At 44.0% G+C, this 25,873-nt stretch overlaps 1 protein-coding gene across 2 annotated transcripts in view; it reads left to right on the top strand.

Annotated features, from left to right (window-relative positions):
- The window catches only part of NCALD (neurocalcin delta), a 391,472-nt gene that overhangs the window by 355,184 nt on the left and 10,415 nt on the right, over window positions 1-25,873 (top strand). For both annotated transcript variants that reach the window (XM_039233846.1, XM_039233845.1), the window contains one exon: window positions 15,767-16,163. In XM_039233846.1, the coding sequence (XP_039089777.1) occupies window positions 15,786-16,163 (378 nt within the window). In that variant the 5' untranslated portion in view covers window positions 15,767-15,785. The remainder of the gene's footprint in view (window positions 1-15,766; window positions 16,164-25,873) is intronic.

Genomic DNA, 25,873 nt, shown 5'->3' with positions numbered 1-25,873 from the left:
TATGTTCTTGTATTATTCTTTTCTGTCCTGTTTTTTTGCATAATTTTCTTATAATGGAAAAAGCTGCTCTTAAGGAAACAAGTGATTGGCTCAGAGGACTGGAATTATATTCTGTTGTCATTTCACACACTGTTGCACATCATAAGTCATTAATGAGGGGAAAGAGGACTTCTGGCAAATTTATCATCACCATTATTCAAATAGAATAGTTATGTACAATAGAGCACGTCTTTTTGCCTTTTTCTTCAATGAAACTATTTAGATAGATTTGAAATTTTCATTTTTTTTATTGTAATCATTTTTGCTCTGACCCCATCTATACAGTCCAAGTTTTACTGGAGGAGTACACATATCTGAGTTATTGGATCTGCCTCAATGAGAAAGATTTAGGCCGTCGGTCCCAGACACTTGTAATATGATTATATTGGTAAGTACAGATTGTAGGCCTGTTTCATGATCTTAAGGTATTTACTAGTTACACACGATATATGCACAGTCTGAAGTCTCCTCTCCTCAGTTCACATCTGCAGCTCCACAGTGGGACCGGTTGGCTGTCAGGATAACCACGAAGCGATGTGTGCTAATAAGCCCTTTGGTACTGCGAGATTAAATAGAAAAGGCCAGAAGTCATGTTATTCGGGAAAAGGAGGGATGTAATTTTTTTTTACAGTTTCTTCCGACGAGGTTGGTGCATTTTGTGGTTCAGCAGCACAGGCGCCTTGCATGGGTTCCTGTGTGTGCACAGGGACACAATGCAGGAGGCCTCTGCTACTTGACCTTGCACCTTAGCAGGGTGTAGGGGCCACCTGATATTGCTCCAGCTGACCCTAACCCAGGCAGTGAGGTGCCAGGAAAATGCACCAGTGTTTCTGTTTTCTGTTTTAAAGTTTATTTATTTATTTTGAGAGAGAGCGAGAGCACAAATGGGAGAGAGGCAAAGAGACAGAGAGAGAGAGAGAGAGAATCCCAAGCAGGCTCTGCACTATTAATGCAGAGCCCAGTGTGGGGCTCAATCTCACGATTGAGATGTTGTAACATAAGGACGAGAAAAGGTAGCTCTTCAGAAGTGAACCACTCCCACTGGGCATTAGAAAGAGCAGGGGAAAATGTTAGGTGATTCCTGCTGGGAAGAGGGTAGGGTTGTGTGAAGGATGATAAGTGAGTAAACTCACAGGCACTCATGGCCTTAGAAAGCAGGTGATTGCCTGGTTAGACACAGAAATTGTATACAGTTTTCTCTGTTAGAGGTGGGGGGGATCCTTCGTTTACATCTTTTTGTATTTTATTTACTTTGCAGATGTGTTTTCCCCTTCTCTCTTTGCAGATTAAGCTTCCATTTTCATTTGTTTTCTTAACAAGAAATGGCAATAGGAACCAGCATGTAAATAGCTAGACAGGGAGGCCCTTCTCAAGCATGCGTGCGCGCATCATCCAATACCAGGGGACCACCCCCTGGGACTGCTCTGTTTTATCCTGTGAGGCTGCTGAGTGGACCAAGTATAAGGCTCTGGTTCTACTTCCACCTTTGCAACTCAGAAGCCACATGACCTTGGGAAAACCTTTAAATGCTTGCCCTCAGTTGCTTTCATACAGGGGTAATTAATCTTGCCCCTTCCTTTCTCACAGCCTTTCAAGGATTTACCAAAATAGGCTATGTGAAAGCCCTGTAAACTCATGCAGGAGGAGATTATGCTTTATTTCAGTTTGTGGCTTTGGGCAGCTGGTATCGTGCCCTACATCCACTTGGAGTTCAGTACGTCTGAGTGGTAAGGGGGGTTTGGTTCACAGATGGGCTGTGCATGATTCCCAAAACAGTCCTGTGTTAGCTTTTATAATCTGTATGGTGAGATTAGGAGCAAAGAAAAAATAGATTTAGTTATAATTGAGACCAAATTGAATTTAGTAATTGTTCATTTAACAGATTTTTATTAAGCAACTATTATATGCTGGGCTTTGTTCCCTGCACTGAGGTTCAAATAGTGAACAAAACAGACCACAATCTGTGACCTCATGATGGCTCTGTTCTAGTATGGAAGATTGGCAATAAACAAGATTAAGTTGATAGTATATTATAAGTGTTAAGACAATCAGCAAAATAGAGAAAGAGGTGTTAGAATTTTTCCTGGGGGATCAGGGAGGGTACCCCTGAGAGAGTGACACTGGAGTAAATCTAAAGGAGGTGAGGAATGAGGCATGAGAATATGGGTGGGAAGGATTTGAACCATGAGGATGTGAGGGAAGGCATTCAGGCTATCAAGCTATAGTGATGTAGGAGGTAGCATTTAAGCCATGGGGGCATGGAGGGTATTTGAGCCATGAGGATATGGAAAACATTTGAACCATGAAGATACAGGGGAACAGGGACGCTTGAGGCCATGACAGCAGTGTGTACAAGACCCTAAGGAGGGAACATGCCTGGCAGGTTTAAGGAAAAAGACCGGGAAGCTGAAGTGGAGGGAAAGAATGGGGAGATAGAAGGATGTATGGTCAGAGAGACAATAACATGGTGATGATGATGATGATGATGATGATGATGATGAATTTATGATGATGATGATGATGACAACGACAATGATGAAGGAAAAGGAGGAGGAAGTATTTACTTTGCCAGGCTGTGCTGCATTATCTCACTTGATCCTCAAAAAAGCTCAAATTTACAGTTAAGGAACCTGGTGCATTAAGAAGCATAAGTTCCTAAGGGCCATACAACTAGTATGTCTTGTAGCCAGGATTGGACCCGGGGGCCCTCGGATTCCAGCACCCATGAGCTTAACCATTGTGCTTTACACCCCTCCCGTGTAAGGAGATCAGCCCCAAAGAGTGTCTGTTGTTGTGTTCTGGGGGACTTTTTCTTCCCCTTTGCTAGCTTATAATGACTATCCTACCTTCAAAGACCGCTATTCTACCCCCGAGACCACTCTGTTTCCTAGGCAAAACAAAATGTAAGGAAAAAACCAAACCTGATACTATCCCTGATCAACTTTGGCACTAGACAAAGAAAACATCAGCTTCCCTAGACATTCTTAGTAGAAGACAGACTCACTGAAAAGTCCATACACAACAGCTTTGGTTACTACCAACTGAATAATCTCTGGGAATACTTCCCAGCCACCTTCCTCCTCGCCTGACACCAAAACATATAAATATCCAGCTGCCCTCTGCTTCATGGAATTCTTCTGTTTTGTTTTGTTTGTTGTAAGGTTTATTTTTATTTATTTTGAGAGTGAGATAGAGAGCAGAGGAGGGACAGAGACAGAGAACCCCAAGCAGACTCCATGCTGTCAGCTCAGAGCCCAATATGGGGCTTGAACCCACGAACCATGAGATCATGACCCGAGCTGAAACAAGAGTTGGACGTTCAACTGACTGAGCCACCCAGGTGGCCCATGAATTCTTAAAAATGGCACAAGCAATGTAACACCATCTATGGGTTATAGGTTGAACCTATAGGGAAAATAGGGTTTCCCCTATTTTTTCCCCAAGGGGAAATAGGCTCAGCAGAATGGGGCCATCATTTCTTGAGTGTGTGTCATACACCAGCGTCTTTCTCAGAGCTGTATAGAGAGATACCAACAAAACTCCGTGCATATGGTTAACGCTCACTTGGAAGAGAAAGGACAGCTGAATGCAGGAAGCGATAACCTCCATCTGAACACCAAGTAAGATCCAACAAGTAGAGAAGGAGAGAGTCACAATTATAATATTGACTAGTGAGGAAACAGCTTAATGTTTACAAAGGGTTTTATGTTTATTCTCTCATGAGCTTTGTTCATTGGACCATTGTGGGGATTAGAGTGGCAATAAAAGCGTGTGTACAAGTTCAGGGTAGCGTGAGGAATTTGACAATTCCTATGAATTTGGGCATGACCTTGAAGGACCCGGAATGCTAGGCTACGGGTTTAGTCCTTAATCTATCATCAGTAGGGAACATGGAAGCTTTTTGAGGAACAGCATGACATGGTTAGGTCGAGTCTCAAAAACAGAGAGCAGTTAATATTTCTGAGCTCAGGTGGAGATAATGAAGGCCTGGGTTAAGAAATTGGGCAGTAATTAGAAATAAAATTGAGTTGGGGTGTCTGGGTGGCTCAGTTGGTTAAGTGTCCGACTTCAGCTCAGGTCATGATCTCACAGTTCATGGGTTCAAGCTGCATATCAGGCTCTGTGCTGACAGCTCAGAGCCTGGAGGCTGCTTCAACAATTCTATGTCTCCCTCTTTCTCTGTCCGTCTCTGGCTCGCGCTAATGCTCGCTCTCTTTCTCTCTCTCTCTCAATCTCTCTCTTTCTCTCTCTCAAAAATAAAATAAACATTAAAAATTTTTATAAAAGAAATAAAATTGAGAGACAAAGACTTCTCTGTGACTGTCTCCCCTCCCCCCACCCCCCAGTGATGAATGGAAGTTTGGGTTTTTTCTTTTAAACCAGTTTATTCCTCTTTTTCACCTCTGATCTTCTTATGAAAGCCTGGTTTAAGGAAGCAGTAAAACAACTGAATCATTTCTTTCCCCAGCTAAGGAAGAATTGATTCAGTCAATCATCGATGTTTGTTAATGGTAACTAATATGTATCCAATTTGTTCTGAAAACACCAGCTGTGTCCAGCCAGACCCTGGATTAAAGTCCGGCTTGTGGCACCAGTACCTTCCCAGAGCTGGATGGCAAATTGCTATGGGCTTTCCCTGCACCTGCTCTGATTCTGCCCAAACCCCACTTAGCCCTCCACAGCCTCAGGAAAGAAGGCCAGAGAAGGAAACAGCTTCCTGCTCTCCGTCAGCCACTTCTCTAATGGCATATCTTGCTTAATTTCAAGTCAGGATAATGACTTCCATGCAGGGAAAACACTCAGTCATGGGGGGCTGGCAGGAGTCTTCCCTGGGTGCGAATCCACAAATTCTTTCACATTTGGCAAGTGATTCCAGGGAGGGGAATGAGGTTGGAAGCTAACCCCCTCATGTGACCGACTGCCTTCTCTTGATTTTCTAATTCTCCATTCAAGCATGGGGGAGAGTGTTCCCACATCTGGAAGGCTCATCTTTGTAAACAACCCACTGAACCATTATTTCATTTAGATTAATAGTCAGTGTGTATTATGCACCTGTTGGATATAAGACATGGTATTGAACTTTTCCCAATTCTCTGGGACTCCTTTTTCTCATTTAGTCCTTCAGACAGCGGTAGGAGAAAGGAGTTCTTATGCCTACTTTCTGAAGAAGGATGAAACCACGAGAGGTCACATGACCTCCCCAAGGTCACATAACACAGCACGGTAATAAGGACTTCAATTAGGTTCCTCTGCTACCAAGTCCAATTCTCTTTCCACACACCTTGCTGGAGGATGCAAAAGGTATAAGAGCTTAAAAGACACTACTTCATAGTCTTCTTGTTAGTTAATGGACTTCTCACCCAGATGTATGTTTGATGCACCAACATTAATATTTCAGCTGTGTTGGCTGGGGTAGAAAGTGATCATGATCTATCTGTACCTTCCAATAGAAACAGCCCTTCAAACACCAGAGGTGACTGAGCCAGGAGTGTGAAGGGCGCGGGGGAGGGAAGGAGGTTTCGGAGCCGGCTCCTTAGCGTCACAGGCTGCATGATTTTGTCTACGGTTAGCTTCTCTAAACCCCTCCTCCTTAGGGTAAAACCAAGATATAATCTGTCACCAATCTGCAGCGCAGTTGTGAAAATAGAATATTAACGAAATTGTTTTGACCTGCAACTGGAATGTCAGATTCCTTTCTTTTTGCTATCCCAGTAGGATGCTATTTTTTAAATAAGAATATTCACGTTAAGCCCGGAAACGGTAGATGTTAAACACATGTTTGCAGAATGAACTTTTTTAAAATTATGAGCTATTCTTAGACTCTCTGGAGGGGCTTGCTTCAATTAGCTAAATGCACTTGGGGCCCCTAGAGAACGTCTAAAAATGAGGAGTGGAGCTCCTCAGGTGTCTACCGCTGCTGGTTAGCTAATGAGTCCTGGGTCCCCAAGGCCGATCTATTTGTCCTCCTCAGCCCATGATAGCTCACTGTTTCCCTTCATTATTTTATCAAAACCCAAGGTAATAATTCCTATCTTTTAAATAAGAGATTATTTAGTACCTTTAGTTAAGTAAACGTTTATGGCAATCAGAATTCCACAGAAGTTGGCTATAGTATGGTCTTAGCCCTGGCAACCCTGAAGGTATTGAGGGCCGCCAGAGGTCCCCCCTCTTTCCACCACTGCCATCAGCACTGACCTGGCACCTGGCTCCAAGGTACCCCAGACAGGCAGCTTCACTTCATCGGAAGCCCTCAATTTCGGGCACTCTAACAATTTCTTTCTTTGAGACAGCTTTGTAGTTTCTGCAGGCCTGGAAGGTGACCATTTAGTATGGCCCCTGTCCACTTAGTTAAGGGCACCTTTAGCATCCAGTAGAAGTTCATCTCTAATTGCTGACCATCCAGAAAGGGGTGGTGGGGAGTCAACCATTAGCTGGATGTCAAGTAGAGGGAGAGGAGTGGATGTGAAGGTCAGGAGGGGAGGGTCAGGCCACATAGCACTTAGGATGCTGTTTGGGCAAAATATGTCCTTAGGCCAAACGACAGAAGGGGGCATTTCCATGCTAACAGTCATGTTACTCGTGAAAGAGCAGGGTGAGTGTGCCCTCCTATATGCCAGAAATAATAAAGGCTAAACTTGCACATGTGTGCCTGTAACACAGGCAGACCTGAGGGGCTGGGGTGGAGTTCTAAATCCATTTCCAATGCTCGGTCAAGTCTGATACTAGCTGCTGTGCGAACTCGTGCAAAATGCACAGTTAAGATGTAAAGGCTTCAGGGGAAAATGGCTTGTTGGAAAATTTCTAAGGGAGGGTCTAGAGATCATGGTACTCATCAAAGACATCAAGAGCCTCTTTATAATATATATTACCCAAAGAATTCAGGAACCAGGACCCAAGTAAATGCTAGGGGAGTGAAAGAAAAGCAGAATCAACCTAAGTGCCCATCAAGAGGGATTAGTTACATAAGCATCATGCAGTAAGTAGAAGAGCAGAAGACTAAAGCTCACATTAATGAATGCTTTGTCAGTTACTTAACTCAATGCTTCCCTCAAGGTCAGTGCTCAACACTGTCCATTAAATCAATTAATCGATGAAAGTTCAGCAATTTAAAAAGATGAGATGTATCCATATGTCTAACATGGAAGAATATCCACAGTGTAATTTTAACAAATATTTTTTTAAGCTTATTTATTTTGAGAGAGACAGAGACAGTGCAGTTAGGGGAGGGGCAGAGAGAGAGGAAGAGAGAATCCCAAGCAGGCTCCTAGCTTCCAGCACAGAGCCCGACGCAGGGCTCGAACTCACGAACTGTGAGATCATGACCCAAGCTGAAACCAAGGGTTGGGCGTTCAACCAACTGAGCCCCCCAGGCACCCCCACAGTATACTTTTAAGTGGAAATAAAGGTTACAGAATAGGATAGTATGATCCCATTATGATTACACAGATTTCATATATATGCATTTAAATGTCTAAGAGGATATATACAAATAACATCACCAATAGTGGTTATCTTCTCTAGAGTTACATGGGGTCATGAGAGCATGTTCATGTTCTAAGGCCTATATCCCCGATTACTTATATTTTTTACAATGATGATGTAGTACTTTGGTAAATAGCAAAGCCAAAAATGGTATTTCCATTTCGGGGAGGGGGTTGTTGTTAGGTAATGCTCCATTGCAGTTCTATCAGAAATATCTTTTATTGGCAGTAATGTGGTTGCACTTTATGTTTATCAATAATAAAGAGCCCAAGACCAGGCCCTCTGCCGTCTGAAATGCAGAGTCTATAGAACAAGAGCCCAGATTAATTCAGAGACTGGAAGCCCTGTTCATCCCGAGAAGAACAACTGTGTTTCCTGGGCTTTACCACACGGTGGGGGAGGGGGGGAGGGCAGAAAGGAGAACAGAACAAGGCTGTGAGCCTCCTGCTCATTGTAGTTTTATATGAGTTCAGTTCTCAGCTCCAACCCTGTCACCTCTCTGCAAGGGGAGCAAGTGCCAGGTGTGTGACCCAGAGTCACAGGTGTGGGTCCAGGTGCCCATCCTCAAGGGAAAAGGGCCACCCTGTAAGCCATGGGACATACTGCAAGCAGCTTCAGCAAAGCCACCTTTGTGATGCACGTGAGGTTGAGGTTGTAGGAAATAGGTCTCAGCTAATCTTATCAGAGGTCAGAGGAGAGAATACTCTTTGGGCAAGAGAAAATAAATTTAGTGAAATTGTCATATAACTGTATTCTCCCTCTTTAATATTTTAATTCTTCCTTTTATGCACCACTGTTTTGCTTCCTAATTTGTCCACTATATATAAATATATCAGCTTATATTCCATATATATGTTCTCCTTTCAAACTCCCACTAAGAGACAAGTTTCATTGAAGAGAAATTTCTGGAGCAGTGTGCTCTTTGGATTTTTATTTAGTCACTTTTTTTTTTTCAGTGAAAATCAGGGACAACTGACCTAGAAGTGAATTTGCTGGATTTTAGCCACCTGCAAAATTCAGATGGCTACAGTACCTGATGTCAGGGTAAATGAACACTCGTTCCTATTCAGCTATAATTTTTATCATTTCCCACCTTACATTTTAGGAAACTTTTTCTGGTTATTTTCTCATAATTTAGACATTCCATTGATTGAAAATTCAAAGAGACTCTTGGAGGTCAAGGTTACATGTCCCAGATAGGCAGACATTTTAATTAACCTGCTGTCTTTTCTGGAACCACTGTGGGCCCCACGTTCCTTGTTGCAGCTAAACCTGACCTCAGCTGCCAGCGTCTTGCAAATTCCATGCACTTTGCACTGAGACTTTTCTGAAGTTAATGAGACTTTCTGGGGTCAGTTGGACTTCTCTCTGGAACATCTAACTCTGGGCTCTCAAGAATTAACTCCCAGAGTGTGTAGAATCGTATGAGGAATCACAGGAATGGAATGCTGGGCACCTTTCACTCCACAGATACAAAATATAAAGAAAGAAGCACTGTGTTCTAAAGGACTGTCCACTACTCGCCATTTCCTTTCCCCGTGACATTGTTTTTGGGAGCTGTTCCTTTTCCTCTTCATTTTAAATGGAAAATCCACTTTATATTTTAGATTCCTGGTCATGGTTCTTTGCTGGTGGTTTTGGTGCCTTCTCATTTTGTATATTTTCCTTTCTCATCTGTGGTCAGTATCTGAACCCTGGGAGACTGGATGTGACCCACAATAAGTTGGGAAATGCCACATGACCCATCTCAGAGTAAACTACTGAAGAACAGAATGCTGATGTTGAATAGAGTTGGTATGCATGTCACTTAATGAAATGCAGCACAGATTTGGCCACAATTAATATATATAAATATGTATGGTTGTATAGATAGTTATACATTTATAAGATATCTGATATACATGTTATATATAAATACTTAGTAAATGTATATATTTTTATATATCTTATATATATTTAAGATTTACATATATAGACATACACACTAAAGGTCTGAGCTGTATTTACTATTTCAAAGTCTTCTCAAGGCCCTGAAGCAAAGGGCCTTAGAGCTAAAAGATGGGCCCTCTTAGGGGCTCAGGAAACTGAGAGATTAGCCAGAGGTGGCCTGGGTGGCTCACACACAGCCTTGGGGGCCCAAGGGGGAAGTCTGGATTTTATTTTAAGTGTGTTGGGATGCCACCCTAGAGCTTTACACAGAAGAGTGACATAGTCTGTTGTGTGTTCTTAAATGGTCACTCTGGGAACCTGTGGGGAAGAGGCTGGGGCAGGGTAGGGGTAAGGAGAGGGAGCACGGGGTCCAGAGGGACATCCCACTGGGGAGAGTGATCCAGACTCTCGGACAGAGATGACTCTTTGGACTGAGGTGGTGACAGTGGAGATGCTGAGAAGTCAGTGGATTTGAGACAGGTTTGGGGACAAAGCAGAAGGAGTCCTATGTCTTTGGAGCGGGCGGTGGGGCGGCAGATGGCAGCCTCCTCCGATACAGGGTGGGTCGGGGAGCACTCAGAGAGGAATAAGAGCCATAGTTCCTTCTGTTCTGCACCGAATCCTTTCCAGGTGCTGCCTTGAGCTGGGCACGAAGGACACAGCCACCAACCAGGCTGCATCAGCCTTGTGTTTTGCCGATATCTTCGTCTCCTTCTCAGTCTCCCTTTCCAGTTCCTTCTCTTCCCTTGGGTCTGCAGCTCAGAATGGCTGAGTGCTCAGTTGGCCCCTTTTCTTGCCCACCCACGGACCTGGGGCTCTTATCCAGTCTTTGGCTATAAGTGCTACCTATATGCTGATGACTCCCAAATTCATTCCCTCCCTGGACCTCTTTCTCTAATGTTAGACTTAGCCTATCTAGCTACCTGCTTGACATCTCCAACGAGGGATAAGCTTGGCATCTCAGAATGAATGCCTGCACAGAATCACAGATGTCCGTGCCCCCTGCCTCACCCCAAAGCCCTGCTTCTTCATTTTTCCCATTTCAGTAAATGTCACCTTCATCCTGATGGTTGCTTTCGCCAGAGCCTTGGAGTTAGGCTGGACCATTCTCTGTGTTCACACATCCCAACCATCAACCTAACCCTGCTGATTCTACCTTCAAGCTGTGTCCAGAATCCAACCACTTCTCCCCTTCTCTGCAGCCCCCCTCCCTGGTTCCTGCCTCCATTGGCTCCTGTCTGGGTCATCACAGCGGCTTCCCAACTGTCTCCCCACCTCTGCACTACTCCTCCCACCCCCCCTCTTTAGTTTATTCTCAACACAGCAGCCAGAGAGGCCCTGTTAGAATATCAGCCAAAATCCTGGAGTGGCTCTGTCTCACTGAGAGTGGAAGCTACAGCCCTTAAGGTCACCCGCAGGTGGTCCCATGTCACTTGACCCTTGTTACTGTTCTGGTCTCATTTGCTTTTCTTCCCTACCTCTGCTCCAGACCTATCCCTGACACACTACGCATGCTCCCTGTCTAGACCCTTCCTGTTTGCTGTTTTCTCTGCCTGGAATAGTCTTCTCCCAGCATCTCCATGGCTACCCCCTTCACCTCTTCTCTTCCTTTCCAAATATCACTTTAACGGGGCCTTCCCTGGGTTCTTATTTAAAATGTTGACCCCTACCCACCCACTGCTGGCATTCTTCCTTCCTTCTTCACATTTGTCCATGGAACAGTTTCCTCTAACATTTCACTTATTTATCTTATTTATTGTATGTCTCATGCCACTAGATTATAACTAGAGTTTTGTCTGTGATGAAGTGCCAGTATCTAGAGCCACGCCTCCCTCCTAGGAGTTGCTTAGCACCTATTTGTGAAATGAACGAGTGCTAATAGGAGGTTGTGTCCTCTCTTCTAACTACTTCTTTCTGTTTTTTTATGGAATTGTCTTAATTTGTCTCTGTGCTTTGTCCATGGCGTTAGTAGAGTCAGTAGAGCCTAGTGGTAAAACAAGTGGACAGCCAAGTGCAAGCCCAAAGTTGTCACTTGGCTGTCTGATTCCCAAGCTATGTGATGTGGGATAAGTCACTTGGCCTCTCTGAGTTTTCATTTTTTGCTTATAAAATGAAGGAAGCTGAACTCAGCATTGCTGTGAAGTTTCAGTAGAATAATGGATGGAGGGCCATCAAGGGCAAGATGTGGTTTCCATTTACCACAGTGTCTGGCCCTGACTCAGTGCTGGAGCTTTACCTATACAACTGCCTCACTTAATTCTCCCATCAAGTCAGTGAGATATGAACTCCTACTACTGACCTCATTTTACAGATGAGAAAACTGAGGCGGCAAAAAGTTAAGTGAATTACCCAAGAGCTAGTCAACAATTCAGCCAAGGTTTGAACCCAAGCATTTTTATTCCAGGGCCTGAGTTTTTCCCCACTGTGTTCTACTAGCACAAAGTGAATGTTTTAATAACCAAATGGAGTCATGAAAAGGATTTGACCTGATGTGCAACTTTTGTCTCCAGACACTTTTTTCCTGGACTGCTAATTAATGCAGCATTTCCCTGATGGTATTTTTATCCCTTCTTCAACTCAAACAGGCAGAAATTCCTGTCTTCTGAATAAAAAAGGTATTGTCAGGCATTCCTCTGTCTTTCCCTTCCTCCCTGGGGGAAAGAGACTCTATCGTATCCCCAGAGATTTTTGTTGTACAGTCTAACCCAGTTCAGATGGTTTTCTCAAGTTCAGGCATCATACTTGGTAAAATATTTGTACTTATCTACTGAAACAAATTCTGAACTAAATTGCAAGCGCAGCTTCCCAAATAACTTATCCCGTGTTCTTCTGCCTTGTTTATGTTATGGCCTTTCTGTGCTAATGAATTTGCAAATGTGGTTTAATTACTGTTTACTGGAAAATAGCTACACACAGATCAGTCTCAATGGGAGACTTAGCCAAAATGTTGAGGCAATTTGTTTGTAGTGCAAAAACATCTAATAAGTGAGAAGTACTTTTTAAACATTGGGAAAGGAACATTAGTTTTGAAGAAGCAGTGTTTTGTTTATCCAGAAAAATAAATCATCCTTTGAGAGAGTAGATTTAAATAGCAAAATGGTATTTTTTTCCTCAGGCTGGGCACACGGTGATTTGCACAGAACCAGAGAATAGCAACGGTGATTTGATTGAATACCACACCAAAGAGCTGTAGTATAAAGAACCCCCCTCCAAAGAGGAAAATGCGAAATTACTTGTAAATTTCACAGAAATGTTTCGGAGCTCTGTAAACCCATGTATTATGTATTACCTCATGTTTCTGAATTCTTGCCTCGGGCAAATTGCCAACTTAGCAACTAAATGATAGTTTTAAAATTCTAATACCAACCAGCCTCTCTAACTTTGCTTTTCTCCCTCCGGAAAAAAGGGGACACATGAGGGAAATGGAAGTTATTGGAAGGTTCAGTTGATAAGCTGTGCTTCGTTTGGAGCTGTAGTTTAATTTTGCTCTTAATGAAATGGTGTTTGCCAGGTTCCACCCATTCCTTCCTGCACCTGTTGGTCCTGCTAACAGGACAGGTGCTCTCATTCTCTCCCACCCTTTGGAGGGTCTCTGCCTGGGAGCGAGAGCGGGGTCAGTTCTGCCTCCAGTGCTGAACTCAGGAAGCAAAATCAGTCAACTCGCCAATTAACTAAGATTGCTTGGCGTTGTTCTTGGACTATGGATATAATACAAGAAGTTAGAGCACGGTGAGATGCAAACACTGCCCTTTAAAAGTTATTTTTAGTGGGGGCAAAAGACAGGCATATAGGCAATTCAGTATAAGAGGTCCCAGACTGGGGGCGGGGGGCACCTGGGTAAGGGGGGGGAGGGGCTAAAGGCACAAACTTTTAGTTATAAATAAATCCTACAACGATCATGATGACAATAGCTAACAATAGTGTATTGCATATTTGAAAGTGGCTAAGAAAGTAGAACTTAGAAGCCCTCATCAGAAGAAAAACAAATGGGGGGGCACCTGAGTGGCTCAGTTGGTTAAGTGTCTGACTTCGGCTCAGTCATGATCTTACAGTTCGTGGGTTCAAGCCCCATGTCAGGCTCTGTGCTGAACGTTTGTTCAGAACCTGGAGCCTGCTTCAGATTCTGTGTCTACTTCTCTCTCTGCCCCTCCCCACTCACGCTCTATCTCACTCTATCTCTCAAAAATAAATACATGTGAAAAATTTAAAAAAAAAGAAGAAGAAAAACAATTGGGGGCACCTGGGTAGCTCAGTCAGTCAAGCATCTGACTCTTGATTTCAGAGCAGGACATGATCTCACGGCTCGTGGGTTCGAGCCTTGTGTCAGGCTTCACACTATCAGCTTGGGTTTCTCTGCCTCTCTCTCTGCCCCTTCCCCACACATGTCCTTTCTAAACAGATAAACAAACAAAACAAGAAAAACTTGAAAAAAAAGTAATAACTATGTGAGGTGATGGATGTTAACCAAACTTATCATGGTGATCATTTCACAGCGTATTGGATCATTATGTTGTACCTCTTAAATATATACAATGCATGTGTCAATTATATTCAATTAAATGGGGTGGGGGGCTGAAGAAAGACATTCTAAAACCAAGCCTTTACTGACAGATCTCTTTAGTGACTCAAATAGCATTTTGACAGCCAGGCCCTCATCACTGTAACAGAAAGACTCCTTTTTTGGGGAAGACGACTACACATTTCCCTGTTGTAATTATTTATCTGTCTGCCGGTCATTCCTTTGTTCGTTATCTCACCAAATGTTATTTGTGGGGCCTCTGGAGAGACAAAGTGGCTTCAGTAGAGACTCTGTCTCTAGATGCTGACCCTGCCGAGGGAGGGAGACAGACATTAACAAACAAACACCACAAAAGAAAATCTCAAAGAAGATTGGGAATCATGATTAAATGGGGATGTGTTGTGTGGCACATGTTCTATAATTTTCCAAGCTTTACTTCCAGGATTTTTTTCCCCGATATAGGAAAAATGCACAATGTAAGTGCTTGAATTGTAAGACTTTGGAGATAGGAACTAAGCTCAGATACATTCTCCCCCAAGAAGGCTGTACTGATAGCACCTATGCCCCCTTTTGGCTCCGGAGTCCTTTCTACATACTCTCATTGCACCACATCCATTCCCCTGGTAACCGTGAATGGGTCTCTATTGCAGTGTCCCCTCACTGCCACCACCGCTTCTGAACACACACCTGGGAGTCCCTTAAGAAGGAGGGTCCACATCTCGCTCTTTGCATCCATAGCATCAGATGCATGCCTGGTACATGGTGCCCAATTAATGCTGAATGGCTCTGTGAATAGGAAGATGATAATTATAGGCTTGATTCCCATCTAATAAAAGTTGTCTTTGTCCCCTGCACTATGTTAAGTTTAAAACTAGGCAACAAAATATATTCTTGTTTTTTGAAATGAAAATGTATTAAACATGTGTCAATAGTGTATTTAGCTAAGAAAGCATGCATATAGAAAATCTAGAAGATACACACCAAAGTGCTAGCAGGGGTGTCGCTAAGAGTGAAGATCTGAAATGATGCAAACTTTTTCTTTCTGCATCACTGTGTTTTTTTACTGTTTTGCTCCGGATGTGAGCTACTGTTACAATAGGAAAATATGAAGTTCTTTGTATTAATAAAGGAAAGTTTGGCCTCTTCCAGAAGCATACACATAAACAAGGCTCATCTTTACCATCTGAACCTAATGTTGACAGTGCATTGACCTTGTGACTTTAAATCAGACCTCGCTTGGTAGCATCGAATGGTTTAAATAGGTTTCTATTTTCCTTACTCATGTCTGTGTTTATAGTATTCAGAAGGTATCTATGTAGCACTTTCCTTGGAAAATTTCTAGCAATCCAACATGGTAAATTACCTTTCTCTCTCTCTCTCTCTCTCTCTCCCTTTTCAAGTTCTTCTCCTTAAATTCTCCCTGCTAATACTTGGATTGGGTGTATTAGAGAGAGCCTCAGACTTCTTAATGGCAGACTAGACCTCTTGCAAATAGACAAGGTGGAACTAAGTAGCCAGTTTCTCTATCTCTTCCCCCCCCACCCCTCCTTTTCTCCCTCTTTCTTTCATTATGGATCTCTTGTTTCCATCTGTGTACGAAAGATGTATCGGTTTTCTGGTCTGTGGTATTTCTCCTGTGCATCTTCTGACTCTGTCATTCTACCATTTTGTTTGGCTGAGTTGGAAATCCCAGATAATGGTTTTGGACTAAAAGAGTCTATTTCTTTTTTGCAAAGGAACAATCACAAATTGCAAAGCATGCCTCTACAGATGATGTATATTTTCCTCTATTTGCAGCTGAATTCTCGCTGCCAGGATGGGGAAACAGAACAGCAAGCTCCGCCCGGAGGTCATGCAGGATTTGCTGGAAAGCACAGACTTTACAGAGCATGAGATCCAGGAATGGTATAAAGGCTTCTTGAGAGACTGCCCCAGTGGACATTTGTCGATGGAAGAGTTTAAGAAAATTTATGGGAACTTTTTCCCTTACGGGGATGCTTCCAAATTTGCAGAGCATGTCTTCCGCACCTTCGATGCCAACGGAGATGGGACGATAGACTTTAGAGAATTCATCATAGCCCTGAGTGTGACCTCAAGGGGAAAGCTGGAACAGAAGCTGAAATGGGCCTTCAGCATGTATGACCTAGACGGAAATGGCTACATCAGCAAGGCAGAAATGCTAGAGATTGTGCAGGTACGTAGCCCTCACCCTTTACAAAGAGAGGAGTGTGAGTCACAGGTAGGAACTGGGAGGCGCACGGTGCAGGCCAAAGACTGGTGCTGATCTGGGCTGTGATGTAGCCACCCCAGTACTTTTGAAAATGTTGAACTCATATTTTAGAACGGGGAGATGGCACACAAAAATGCACGTCGGTTGGCATCTCTTGGAAACTCAGATCTGGCAATCCTGGCCCCCAGTCCTGCCTGGCCTAAGTCACCTGGTGCTTTGTGGGGATCTCCACCCTCCAGATGGACATACACTCCTCAGGTGGTCAGGCTCACTGCGGCCCCTCCATCCACCCATCCCAGTGACCTGCCTGGACCTCGCACCTTTGGGGCGTTTTTTTGTTTTTTTTTTTTAAATGTTTATTTACTTTTGAGAGAGAAAGAGAGAGAGCTCATGTTCACAAGTGAGCAGGGGAGGGGCAAAGAGAGAGGGAGACATAAGATCCAAACCAACCCTCAAACTCACGAACTGCAACATCATGACCTGGGCTGAAGTTGTACGCTTAACCGACTGAGCCACCCAGGTGCCCCTCAAACATTTGGGGTTTTATCCCCTGGAGTAGTGTCTAATGATCAATTTCTGGCCTGGGTTTCAAGCCCTGCCTCTTTCAGTCACTACCTTTTGTGACTGTAATCAACCTAATTCACCTAAGTGAGCCTCAGTGTGCTATTCTGTGAAACGGAACTGCCAGTGGTACCCACCCATGCTGTGGGATTACTTTAAGATTAGATGTGACTGTCCACTTGCATTGCTTAGCACAGTGCCAGCCTTATAGGAATGCTCATGATCACCATCATTATTAATTTACAACTTTCATAGACTCTTTTTTTTTTTAAGTTTGTTTATTTGAGAGAGAGAGAGAGAGGGAGACAGAGAAAGAGAGCATGAATGGTGGAGGGGCAGAGAAAGAGGAGAGAAAGGATCCCAAGCAGGCTCCACGCTATCAGCGAGCCTCGAACCCTGAGATCATGACCTGAGGCAAAATCAAGAGTCAGATGCTCAACCCACTGAGCCACCCAGGTGCCCCCAACTTTCTTAGACTCTTAAATAAAGGCAGGGATCTCTAGACTAGGTTCTGTCTCATCAGAGATACAAACATTGTAGAGAATCAAGTCCTCCATCATTTTAACAGGAGCCACTCTATTTTATTTCTCCAAATCACTCACCCAGAGTAAATATCTTGAACAGAACAGGAGAATGGGCCCTGGTATCGGCCCTATTTTCCTTGTCAGACCAAGGGAAGGTTGAGAAGGGGCATAAAAAGCTATCTATGGTCATGGCACTAACAGTCTGATCAGCAGAGAATGGGCCCCGGAGAGGAGCTTAAGGGCACTGAACCACAGCTCAGGACAACCTCAGCTGCAGAGGATAAGCAGGACCAGGTAGGTGGGTGGCACTGGGGAGGGCTGGCTGTCGCTCACCATCTTGGCAGGCAAACAGGCCCAAGAGGGAAGCAACTGGAAGCAGACAGCAGTCCAAGAGTGGGCATTTGGCTTCCTGGAGGGCTCATCTCAGGAGCCAGCACTCATTCCGGGAGGCCTGGGTTCAGAGAGAGATCTGCAGCCCCTGGGGGACCAGGTAGGGCTCCGGAAGGGAGGGGGCATATAACGCAAGGAGACAGAAGGCGCCCCCTGCTGGTGAGATTGAGGTTGGAGGTGGAGGGGCACTTGCTTTCAAGGAACCTAAGATAAGAGACCCTGTTACAAAAACCAAGGTCAGAGCCGAAAGGGACCCAGTTGACTGACTTGTTACTGAGGTGCCGTAGCTGAGGCCTGAGGTCTGCTCCCGGGCCAGGGGACCTGAACCTGCATGCGCAGTGAGAGGGGACAGACACACCCAGAGCTGGGTACACAGCAGGAATCCTTTGCACTAGTTAACTCTCCAAGATCTGCCAACTAGTTCTTTCTGCGCCTCTTCCTTCGCACAGACCCACAACTACCTGAATGCGACTTGTTAAATTAATCCCTCAGAGACAGGATCTTAAACAAGAATAAAGGATTTCTCCCCTCCCCCAAGGCTAAATACATGAAAAATATAATGTCAACTGTAAAAATATGAGCAGTATAGATATAAAAACAAACGAGAAGAATTTTCCATAATCCCACTCCACCCACAAAGAGAATCACTGCTAATAAATAATTTTCTAATATTAGAAAATAATATTTTCTGGTCTTATTTCCATGCATTTAAAAATGTCCAATTGACTTCATAATTTTGCATCTTGCCATTTTCATTCAACATAGGAATATACGCTTTTCTCATGATATAAAAACTTAACAATTTTTTTAATGTTTATTTATTTTTGAGAGAGAAAGAGACAGAACGTGAGTGGGGGGAGGGACAGAGAGAGAGCAAGGCACAGAATCTGAAACAGGCTCTAGGCTCCTAGCTCTGATCTGAGCGGAAGTCAGACGCTCAACCAACTGAACCACCCAGGCGCCCCTCATGTTATAAAAACTTTTAATAATGATATTTTATTCTTAATGTTTATTTTTATTTTTGATAGAGACACAGCACGAGTGGGGGAGGGCAGAGAGACAGAGAATCCAAAGTAGGCTCCAGGCTCTGAGCTGTCCGCACAGAGCCTGATGCAGGGCTTGAACTCACGAACCATGAGATCATGACCTGAGCCAAAGTCGGACGCTTAACCAACTGAGCCACCCAGGCGCCCTAATAATGATATATTAATAGCTGCATAATAGTCATACAATATAAGTTACTTACTCTTCCTCTACTGTTGGATATTTAGGTTGTTTCCACTTTTTATTATTATATATGGTACTGTAGCATTTAAGTATAAAATAGCAAATAATTCTTGCGCATGAAGCTTTTTCTATATTTGGGATTATTCCCTTAGAATGGATTCCCAGAAGTGCAGTCACTGGGCCATAGGGAAGGAGCATTGATTTCTGAGACACTTGACACTCTGCCAAATTGTTTTTCCAAACATGCTCCCTGAGTGAGTGAAGGGCGCCCCTGGTCATTGCACTTTTCTGAGTTCTCCCAATCTTCGCTAATTAAAGAAAAATTTAAATTTCAAATGTGATTCATTTTCATTAGCTTTATTTTCCTCTCTCCTTTTTATGTGGGTTGTGCCACCCCCCCCTCCCCCATCTCTGCCTCACGGCAGAGGAAGAAATGAGTACATTAGTACATTCTCCTTTTCAAGAGAACTACTTTCTGATTGGGATCTAAGGGGGAAAAATCCCGTTAGCCAGGATTATCCCCCATTAACTTTTTTGCACAGTTCTTCTGGCTGCCCCTGGGCAATGATCTGGTGGCCAGTATTGATGAATATGTTGACCCCCCAGTCAGGGAGAATCCTCTGGACCCCACGGGCTTCTGAAAAATCAAAGCCTGCCCCCATTTGTTTCACACCTGCAGTTAAGCGCTGCTAAGTAGCTGGGAGTAAATAGTAGGGGAGGAATATAGACACTCTCCCTGGGCTGAGGGATTCTGGTTTGCAAGGGAGGGTGAGAACATTGCAGAGAATGTGCAGAAGGTGCTGGAAAGCACTTGCTGAGCCCTCGAGGACTTCCTTTGTGTTCATTGTGGAGTATAGAAAGTGATCATAAAAACGAAAGGGCACTCAGCCCAACAAGACCTTGTTTCCACTTGGAAGTAGTTTGGTCCACTCACAGGCCCACCGGAAGCTTCCAGACCGTAACTGGAAGGACTCAGATTCCTTAATAAATGCTCACCCACGCAGGGTTCTTAGGGAGCCTGCAAGTGCAGTTTCCTACAGCACCCCGAGGATTGACATTCACAGCCCCCCCAACACCGTGGGGAGGAAATACCGCGGCACCCTGAGACGACTTCCAAATTGCCAATGAGATTAAATTACATTTAGAATCATTTTCCTATTAAGGGCTATGTTATTCTATTCTGCTACTTTGCAAACTGATGGTTCCTGTAGTCTGCCTCATTCTTATGCTAATGCCCGGTTTCCAGTGATTCTGGATGAACTGGAATGTATAGGATGTTGCCAAACTTCCCATTCTGTTTTTCTTCTCTGTTTTCACCCCATTCTGAAAGCCCACATGCCAGCCCCTGTCCCTGTCCCTGCCCCAAGAAGCTTTTGAGGAAAGTACCTTTGCAGGCATGCATGTACTTTCTTCAGAGAGTCACTGTCCCACTGGGTTTCTGCTTAGCATTTGGGTAAATATATGGTAGAGAGTGAGGAGATGAGGGCAGGTGGGAAGGTGGGGAACAGCAGAAGCATTCACAAGTTAACGTCCTATCATGCAAAGTGAGTAAAACCTGCAGCTTGATGACAAGCATCAGTATATAAATTCTTGACCAAACTTCCACTCCTCCAAGACTCAGCAGTGCAAAGCAATTTAATAAAATGCAAATTCATGGTGTTCACCTACAGAAACTAAAACTGGTCAGGGTGTAGATTGGGGTCCAAACAAATTATAATTAGGCTTGACAATGAATGGAGTGTAGTATTGCATACATTTTCTAGTGTTTTTCTTCCCTGATGTGGCTTCTCGGAGCTGAGCGTTTGTATCCACAGAATATTGTTTACGGTGACAAGCTTTGGTCTCCATCGTGGACTCTGTCACGCTGAACGCACTGAGGCAGTTTCCTCTTGCTGCTGCAACAAATTGCCGTAAACTTAGTTGCTTAAGACAACCGGGTTGTTATCTTCCAGTTCTCCGGGTCAGAGGTGTGAAATCGGTTTTATTGGACCCAAAATAAGATGCCCATGGGTTGCATCCCTTTTGGAGGTTTTAGGGGAGAATCTGTTTCCTTGCCTTTCCACATTTCTGGAAGCATTCCTTGGCTTGTGGCCCCCTCATCCACACTCAAAGTCAGCAATAGTAGATTGAGTCCTTCTCACAGTAGTGTTTCCCTGGGCACCTCTCTCTCTTCTACTCATAAAGGCCCTTGCACATACATTGGGACCAGCCAGATAGGACTGGTCCCTTATCTCAAGATCCTTAACTTAGTCACAGCTACACAGCCCCTTTTACTCTGTCAGGTAACATATTCATGGGTTCTAGGGATTATGACACATACATATTGTGGGAGACCATTACTCAGTCGGCCACATATGCTAAAATGCAGTTATATTCCTTTTTTAAAAAAATAATTTTGTGCTCTATCAACATCTGGATGAACAAGCAAAAACATGTGCAGATTTATTTTTAGAGTCTTAAACGAACATTTTTACATTCATGTGTTTTTAGTTTTTTTTTTTTTAAGTGACAAATTCAGGAACATGATTTAGGCCCAGTGTTTTATTATTGCATCAAAACTGCCTCTCAGGAGTCAAAAGCCAGACCACAGCTCTGATTTTTCCCCGTTTTACAGCAGATCCTCTCCTCTGGGTGGGGGCTAGGGTCAGCCCACTGCTACCTGAGCTGCGAGAAGGCTTCCTGCCCTACCTAGCTTCCTGTCCTTCAGCCCAGGTGGAGTTTAGTGTGCACACCCACACCTGCCACAGCACAGGGGCTGAGGAAGGGGCCGAATGAGCCAAAGAGTGGCGGTGCTAACTTGGCCATGAATGTCTGGACGTGCCCTGGGACGTGGGGGTAAGAGGACACTGAATCTGGAGGTCCATTAATGGGACCACAGCACTCCCGGGGAGAAAATGTAGGAAAAACATAGACTTAAATTGGTCCCCTTCCATTCTCAGGAAGTAACTGAGACCCTTGAAAGAACAAGCTTTTAACTACAGGACAGTCATTGGTTAGGAGTATATAAACTGCATTGCATTACGTTTATAACTACATGGAGATCATAGGCTGAGACAAAAATGGATCACCTATATCCAAAACAAAGATAGAGCAGGAGCCAAGGGAAGGATTGGCCTGTGAGAATGGGTGTCTCTCCCTTGACGGCTTATTTGGTAAAGCATGCGACTCTTGATCTCCGGGGTTGTAACCTCAAGCCCCACACTGGGTATAGAGATTACTTAAAAAAACAGAAAAGTTAAAAAAAAATGGGTGTCTTGGGCAAAACAGGTCAATATCACTTTGCCTGTCTTCTTTTTCAATCTCCCTTTTCCTTTTCTTCCTTGGGCAAGTTACATACCCTTTCTGTACATTGTTTTCATGATTTGTGAACTGGAACTAATCATAGCATCTGACTCATGGGTAATTGCTAAGGTCGGATGGTCATTACAAGCAGAGAGCCTTGATCGGTGCTGTCATGGGGTATCACTCAGTAAATGTTGGCTACCATGATTCTATCACAGCTTCCATAGCTAGGACAGGATGTTTTCCTCCTAAATAAAGGGAGGTCATTTCCTAAAGGGTAAATAATAGATAATAGATGGAATCTTCTGTTAAGTTTTATGTTAACTTTACCTCATCATAAAAAGTGTGTTTACAAAGAAGAGGGAGGTAACCCGACACACCCTCAATTGGTGGATCTCACAAAAGAGCTATTTTTGACTTCAGGAGTTCCTGACCTTCTTCACCTGTCATCTTTTCTACCAAACACTAGGCCGTCTGGGAATAACTAAAACTTCTGGGCTACTCTGATGCTCACAGGACTCAGATTAAAAAAAAAAAAGCTTTCCAGGAGAGAGTGTGGTTGGCACTAGGGATCCCCAAACCCCAAACTGTTGACCCGAGCCCACAGGCATACTTCATGCATTGGGACTCTTTGGGGAGGACCTGGATGGATTTGTCCTCAAGTTCAAGTTAGAGACTTTCCAAGAGGAATACACAGGATGACATAATGTTGCCCCGAACAGTCCTCAGGCAACTTACTTTGAAAACCAGGTTGAAAAATTATTAATTAGCATATGTATTACTTGGATGTTAATGATGGCTTCAAAAATACTGGTATTCAGATGCCTATTGTCTTAGAATCAGACCCTTCCTCCAGCTGTGATTCAGGGTTAATTGGCATTTTTGATGAAGGCAAATGAACTTCAGGACACCCTTAGTCTACCTTGTTACACCTTTTGAATGAATGAAACCTGAAGGAAGGAGGTTGGGGGTATATTGGCAGCTAATCACAGAAGACTCATTTTTGTTTCTTTTAACAGTATTAGAATTTTTTTCTTTTTCTTTTTTTCTTTTTAAATGTTTGTTTATTTTGAGAGAGAGCAAGAATCCCACGCAGGGGGGCCAGGCACAGGTTTACTCTCCAGAAGCACCACACAAACGCAGATTAGTCCCAGCTATTTGCAGGATCACCAACTGTGACCTTTCGGACAACCGGCTCGTGAGCATTTGTGCCACAGACGACCAAAGTCAGAACCAGAAAAACTCCTTTACGTTCTTTTAGAGCCACTTCCTGCATTTTTGCTCCCGGTCATCTTTCTAAATTGGTGTCATAGACACCATTTTTTATATATATTCCTGGAGACCCAAACACTATGATTCTGGGGGGGAAAAGGGAGTGGTAGGACAAGAGCTTCGAATCCACTTTGATGTGGTCCCTGGGAATTCGGCCCCACACCCGTGCCTGATTCTCAGTTATGAGTGTGGACCACGGACATGACCCTGGAATGCACCTTCGATTTCTTTCCTGGAGGAAGTTCTAAAACAATTGCTTAGGCTAGTGACTTTCTCTAAGAACTAATCTTTGTGCCTACCGGTTGTGTTTGGTTTATCCCTTTCTTATTAGGGGCTGACTCTTACTATGACAAGAGTTTAACTCTTAGCATCGAGTATGCCATCTGGCAATATGAGTGAGGCACCCCCTCACTGGCTGTTCCCGCCCCATGTCTTTTGTGGACTGCTCTTCTTTCTTCTGCTCCCTGGATGTGAATACTCCCAAACAGAGTTCCAGCTACTGGCCTTGTTTCCTGTCTTTCCCTCCAGGAAGTCTTCTCTCCTCAGTGTCCGTGATGGGCTAAGCATAGTGATGAGTGCTTTCCACGCTGTGTCAGCTTCCTAGGGCTGCCATAACAAATGATCAAGGACTGGGAAGCTTAGAACCCCAGCAATGTATTCTGTCAAGGTTCTGGAAGCCAGAGCCAAAATCAAGGTGTGGACAAGGTTGGTTCTTTCTGGGAACTCCGGCAGGGAGGGTAATCTATTTCACACCTCTTAGCATCAGTGGTGATTGGTAACCCCTGGCATTTCTTGGCTCACAGCTGCATTACTCTAGCCTCTACCTCCATCATCACGTGATATTCTCCCTGTGTGTCTCTGTCCAAGTTTCCTTCCTTTCTAACTGCAGGATAGATTAGGGCCTGTCCAAATCCAGCATGATTTTATTTTACCTGGTTACATTGTCAAAGACCCTGTTTTCAAATAAGGTCATCTTACCAGGTTCTGGGTAGACATGAGGTTTTGCAGCATACCGCTCAACTCCGTGCACATGCATGGTCTCATTGAATCCTCGTGACAACCTTATTAGCCCCACTTTACGGAGGAAACAACTGATTACTTCCAGATCTCCGTCTCTGTTACGTCCGACTCTTAGTGGACATCTCCACTGAGATGTTGCACTGGACCTTCAAAGTCAGCATTCTCAAACCAAACTCCTCATTTTCCCCCTACCCCCAAATGTGAAGGCCTACAATATAACAGCTCTGGAATGTCTGTCAGGGCATTAAAAGGGCTCTTTGGGTGGGGCTCTTTGAAGCTGCTTTTGCATTGCACTTTATGTAAGATTGAAAACAAATATTAATGGCCCGTATCTAAGAATGATGGGTTCCACCGCTGACTTAAGAGAGGACAGTGACAGAAGGAATGATGGATTTAAGAAAATATTAGGGAGACAGAGTCAGTGGGTCTGCAGATTGCTAGATATGGAGATGGATGGCAGATAGGTGCCAAAGATGTCTTTGACTGCACAACAGGGTGGATGGCAGAACTATTTTCACACACACACACACACACACACACACACACACACACACAAGATTTGGAAGGCAATAAGTTTGTTTTTTTCAAGTAAAATCATACATGGAAGCTAATATAGGAATGGAGCTGCTTTGGTTGAAAAGGGACAGGGTCTTCTCCCTTCATCCCCTCCCTGTGAAAGTACCCACAGCACCTGCATAGAACATTAGGGAAATTACTGACTTCATGATTCTTCTCACTCCAAACAAGAAACCACTTACGCCGTTCCAGACACACAGACATCAATTCTATTTCAAAAATGTTCCTAAGGACGATCCTCATGGCCTCTCTCCACCCTCATTTCCCGATGTGCAGTATCCTTCTGAGTGGGGTGCTGTTCTTTATCTAGAATCTCAAAGCAACCCCCCTCCCCCCCCGTACTGTTTAACTTCTTCTGCCCTTGGTCAGTTGTCATGGGGCCTAGGATGTCCCGTTAGAAGACCCTCCATCTTCTGGTGAAAAAAGACAGTCTGGTTTCCTTCAGAGAGAAGGTTGAGTTTAACTCCTGGAACTGTGCCTGCCCTCTGTTAATCCTACAACTTTTATCAGTGCAGATGTGACTCTTTCTTTTCCAGAATTCCAAGAGGTGGTTCGTTCAGAGGGAAAAAGGAAGAGAAATACAGGGTACAAGGTAGCTGGTGAGACCCTTGGCTGTAGGGCAGGCACTGTCCCAATTCTTCGCAGGGGCAGAGCCAGAGCTGGGCTCTTGGGCGTCCTATAGCTCTCTGTTTACCCAGATTCTAGAATAAGGCTCTTCAAGTTTAATTAAAAACAGGATGTCCCTGCTGGCCCTCTCATTGACATTGCTAAAAATAAGCAGGGAAGTAGCCTGGCCTCGTCATGGTTTAATCCCATTAAATT

This window comes from Hyaena hyaena, unplaced genomic scaffold (genome assembly GCF_003009895.1).
Source record: "Hyaena hyaena isolate Hyena2069 unplaced genomic scaffold, ASM300989v1 scaffold_79, whole genome shotgun sequence".
Classification (NCBI taxonomy): domain Eukaryota; kingdom Metazoa; phylum Chordata; class Mammalia; order Carnivora; family Hyaenidae; genus Hyaena; species Hyaena hyaena.
Note: the sequence above shows the minus strand (reverse complement) of the source record. Positions and strands in the feature narration are given on the sequence as shown.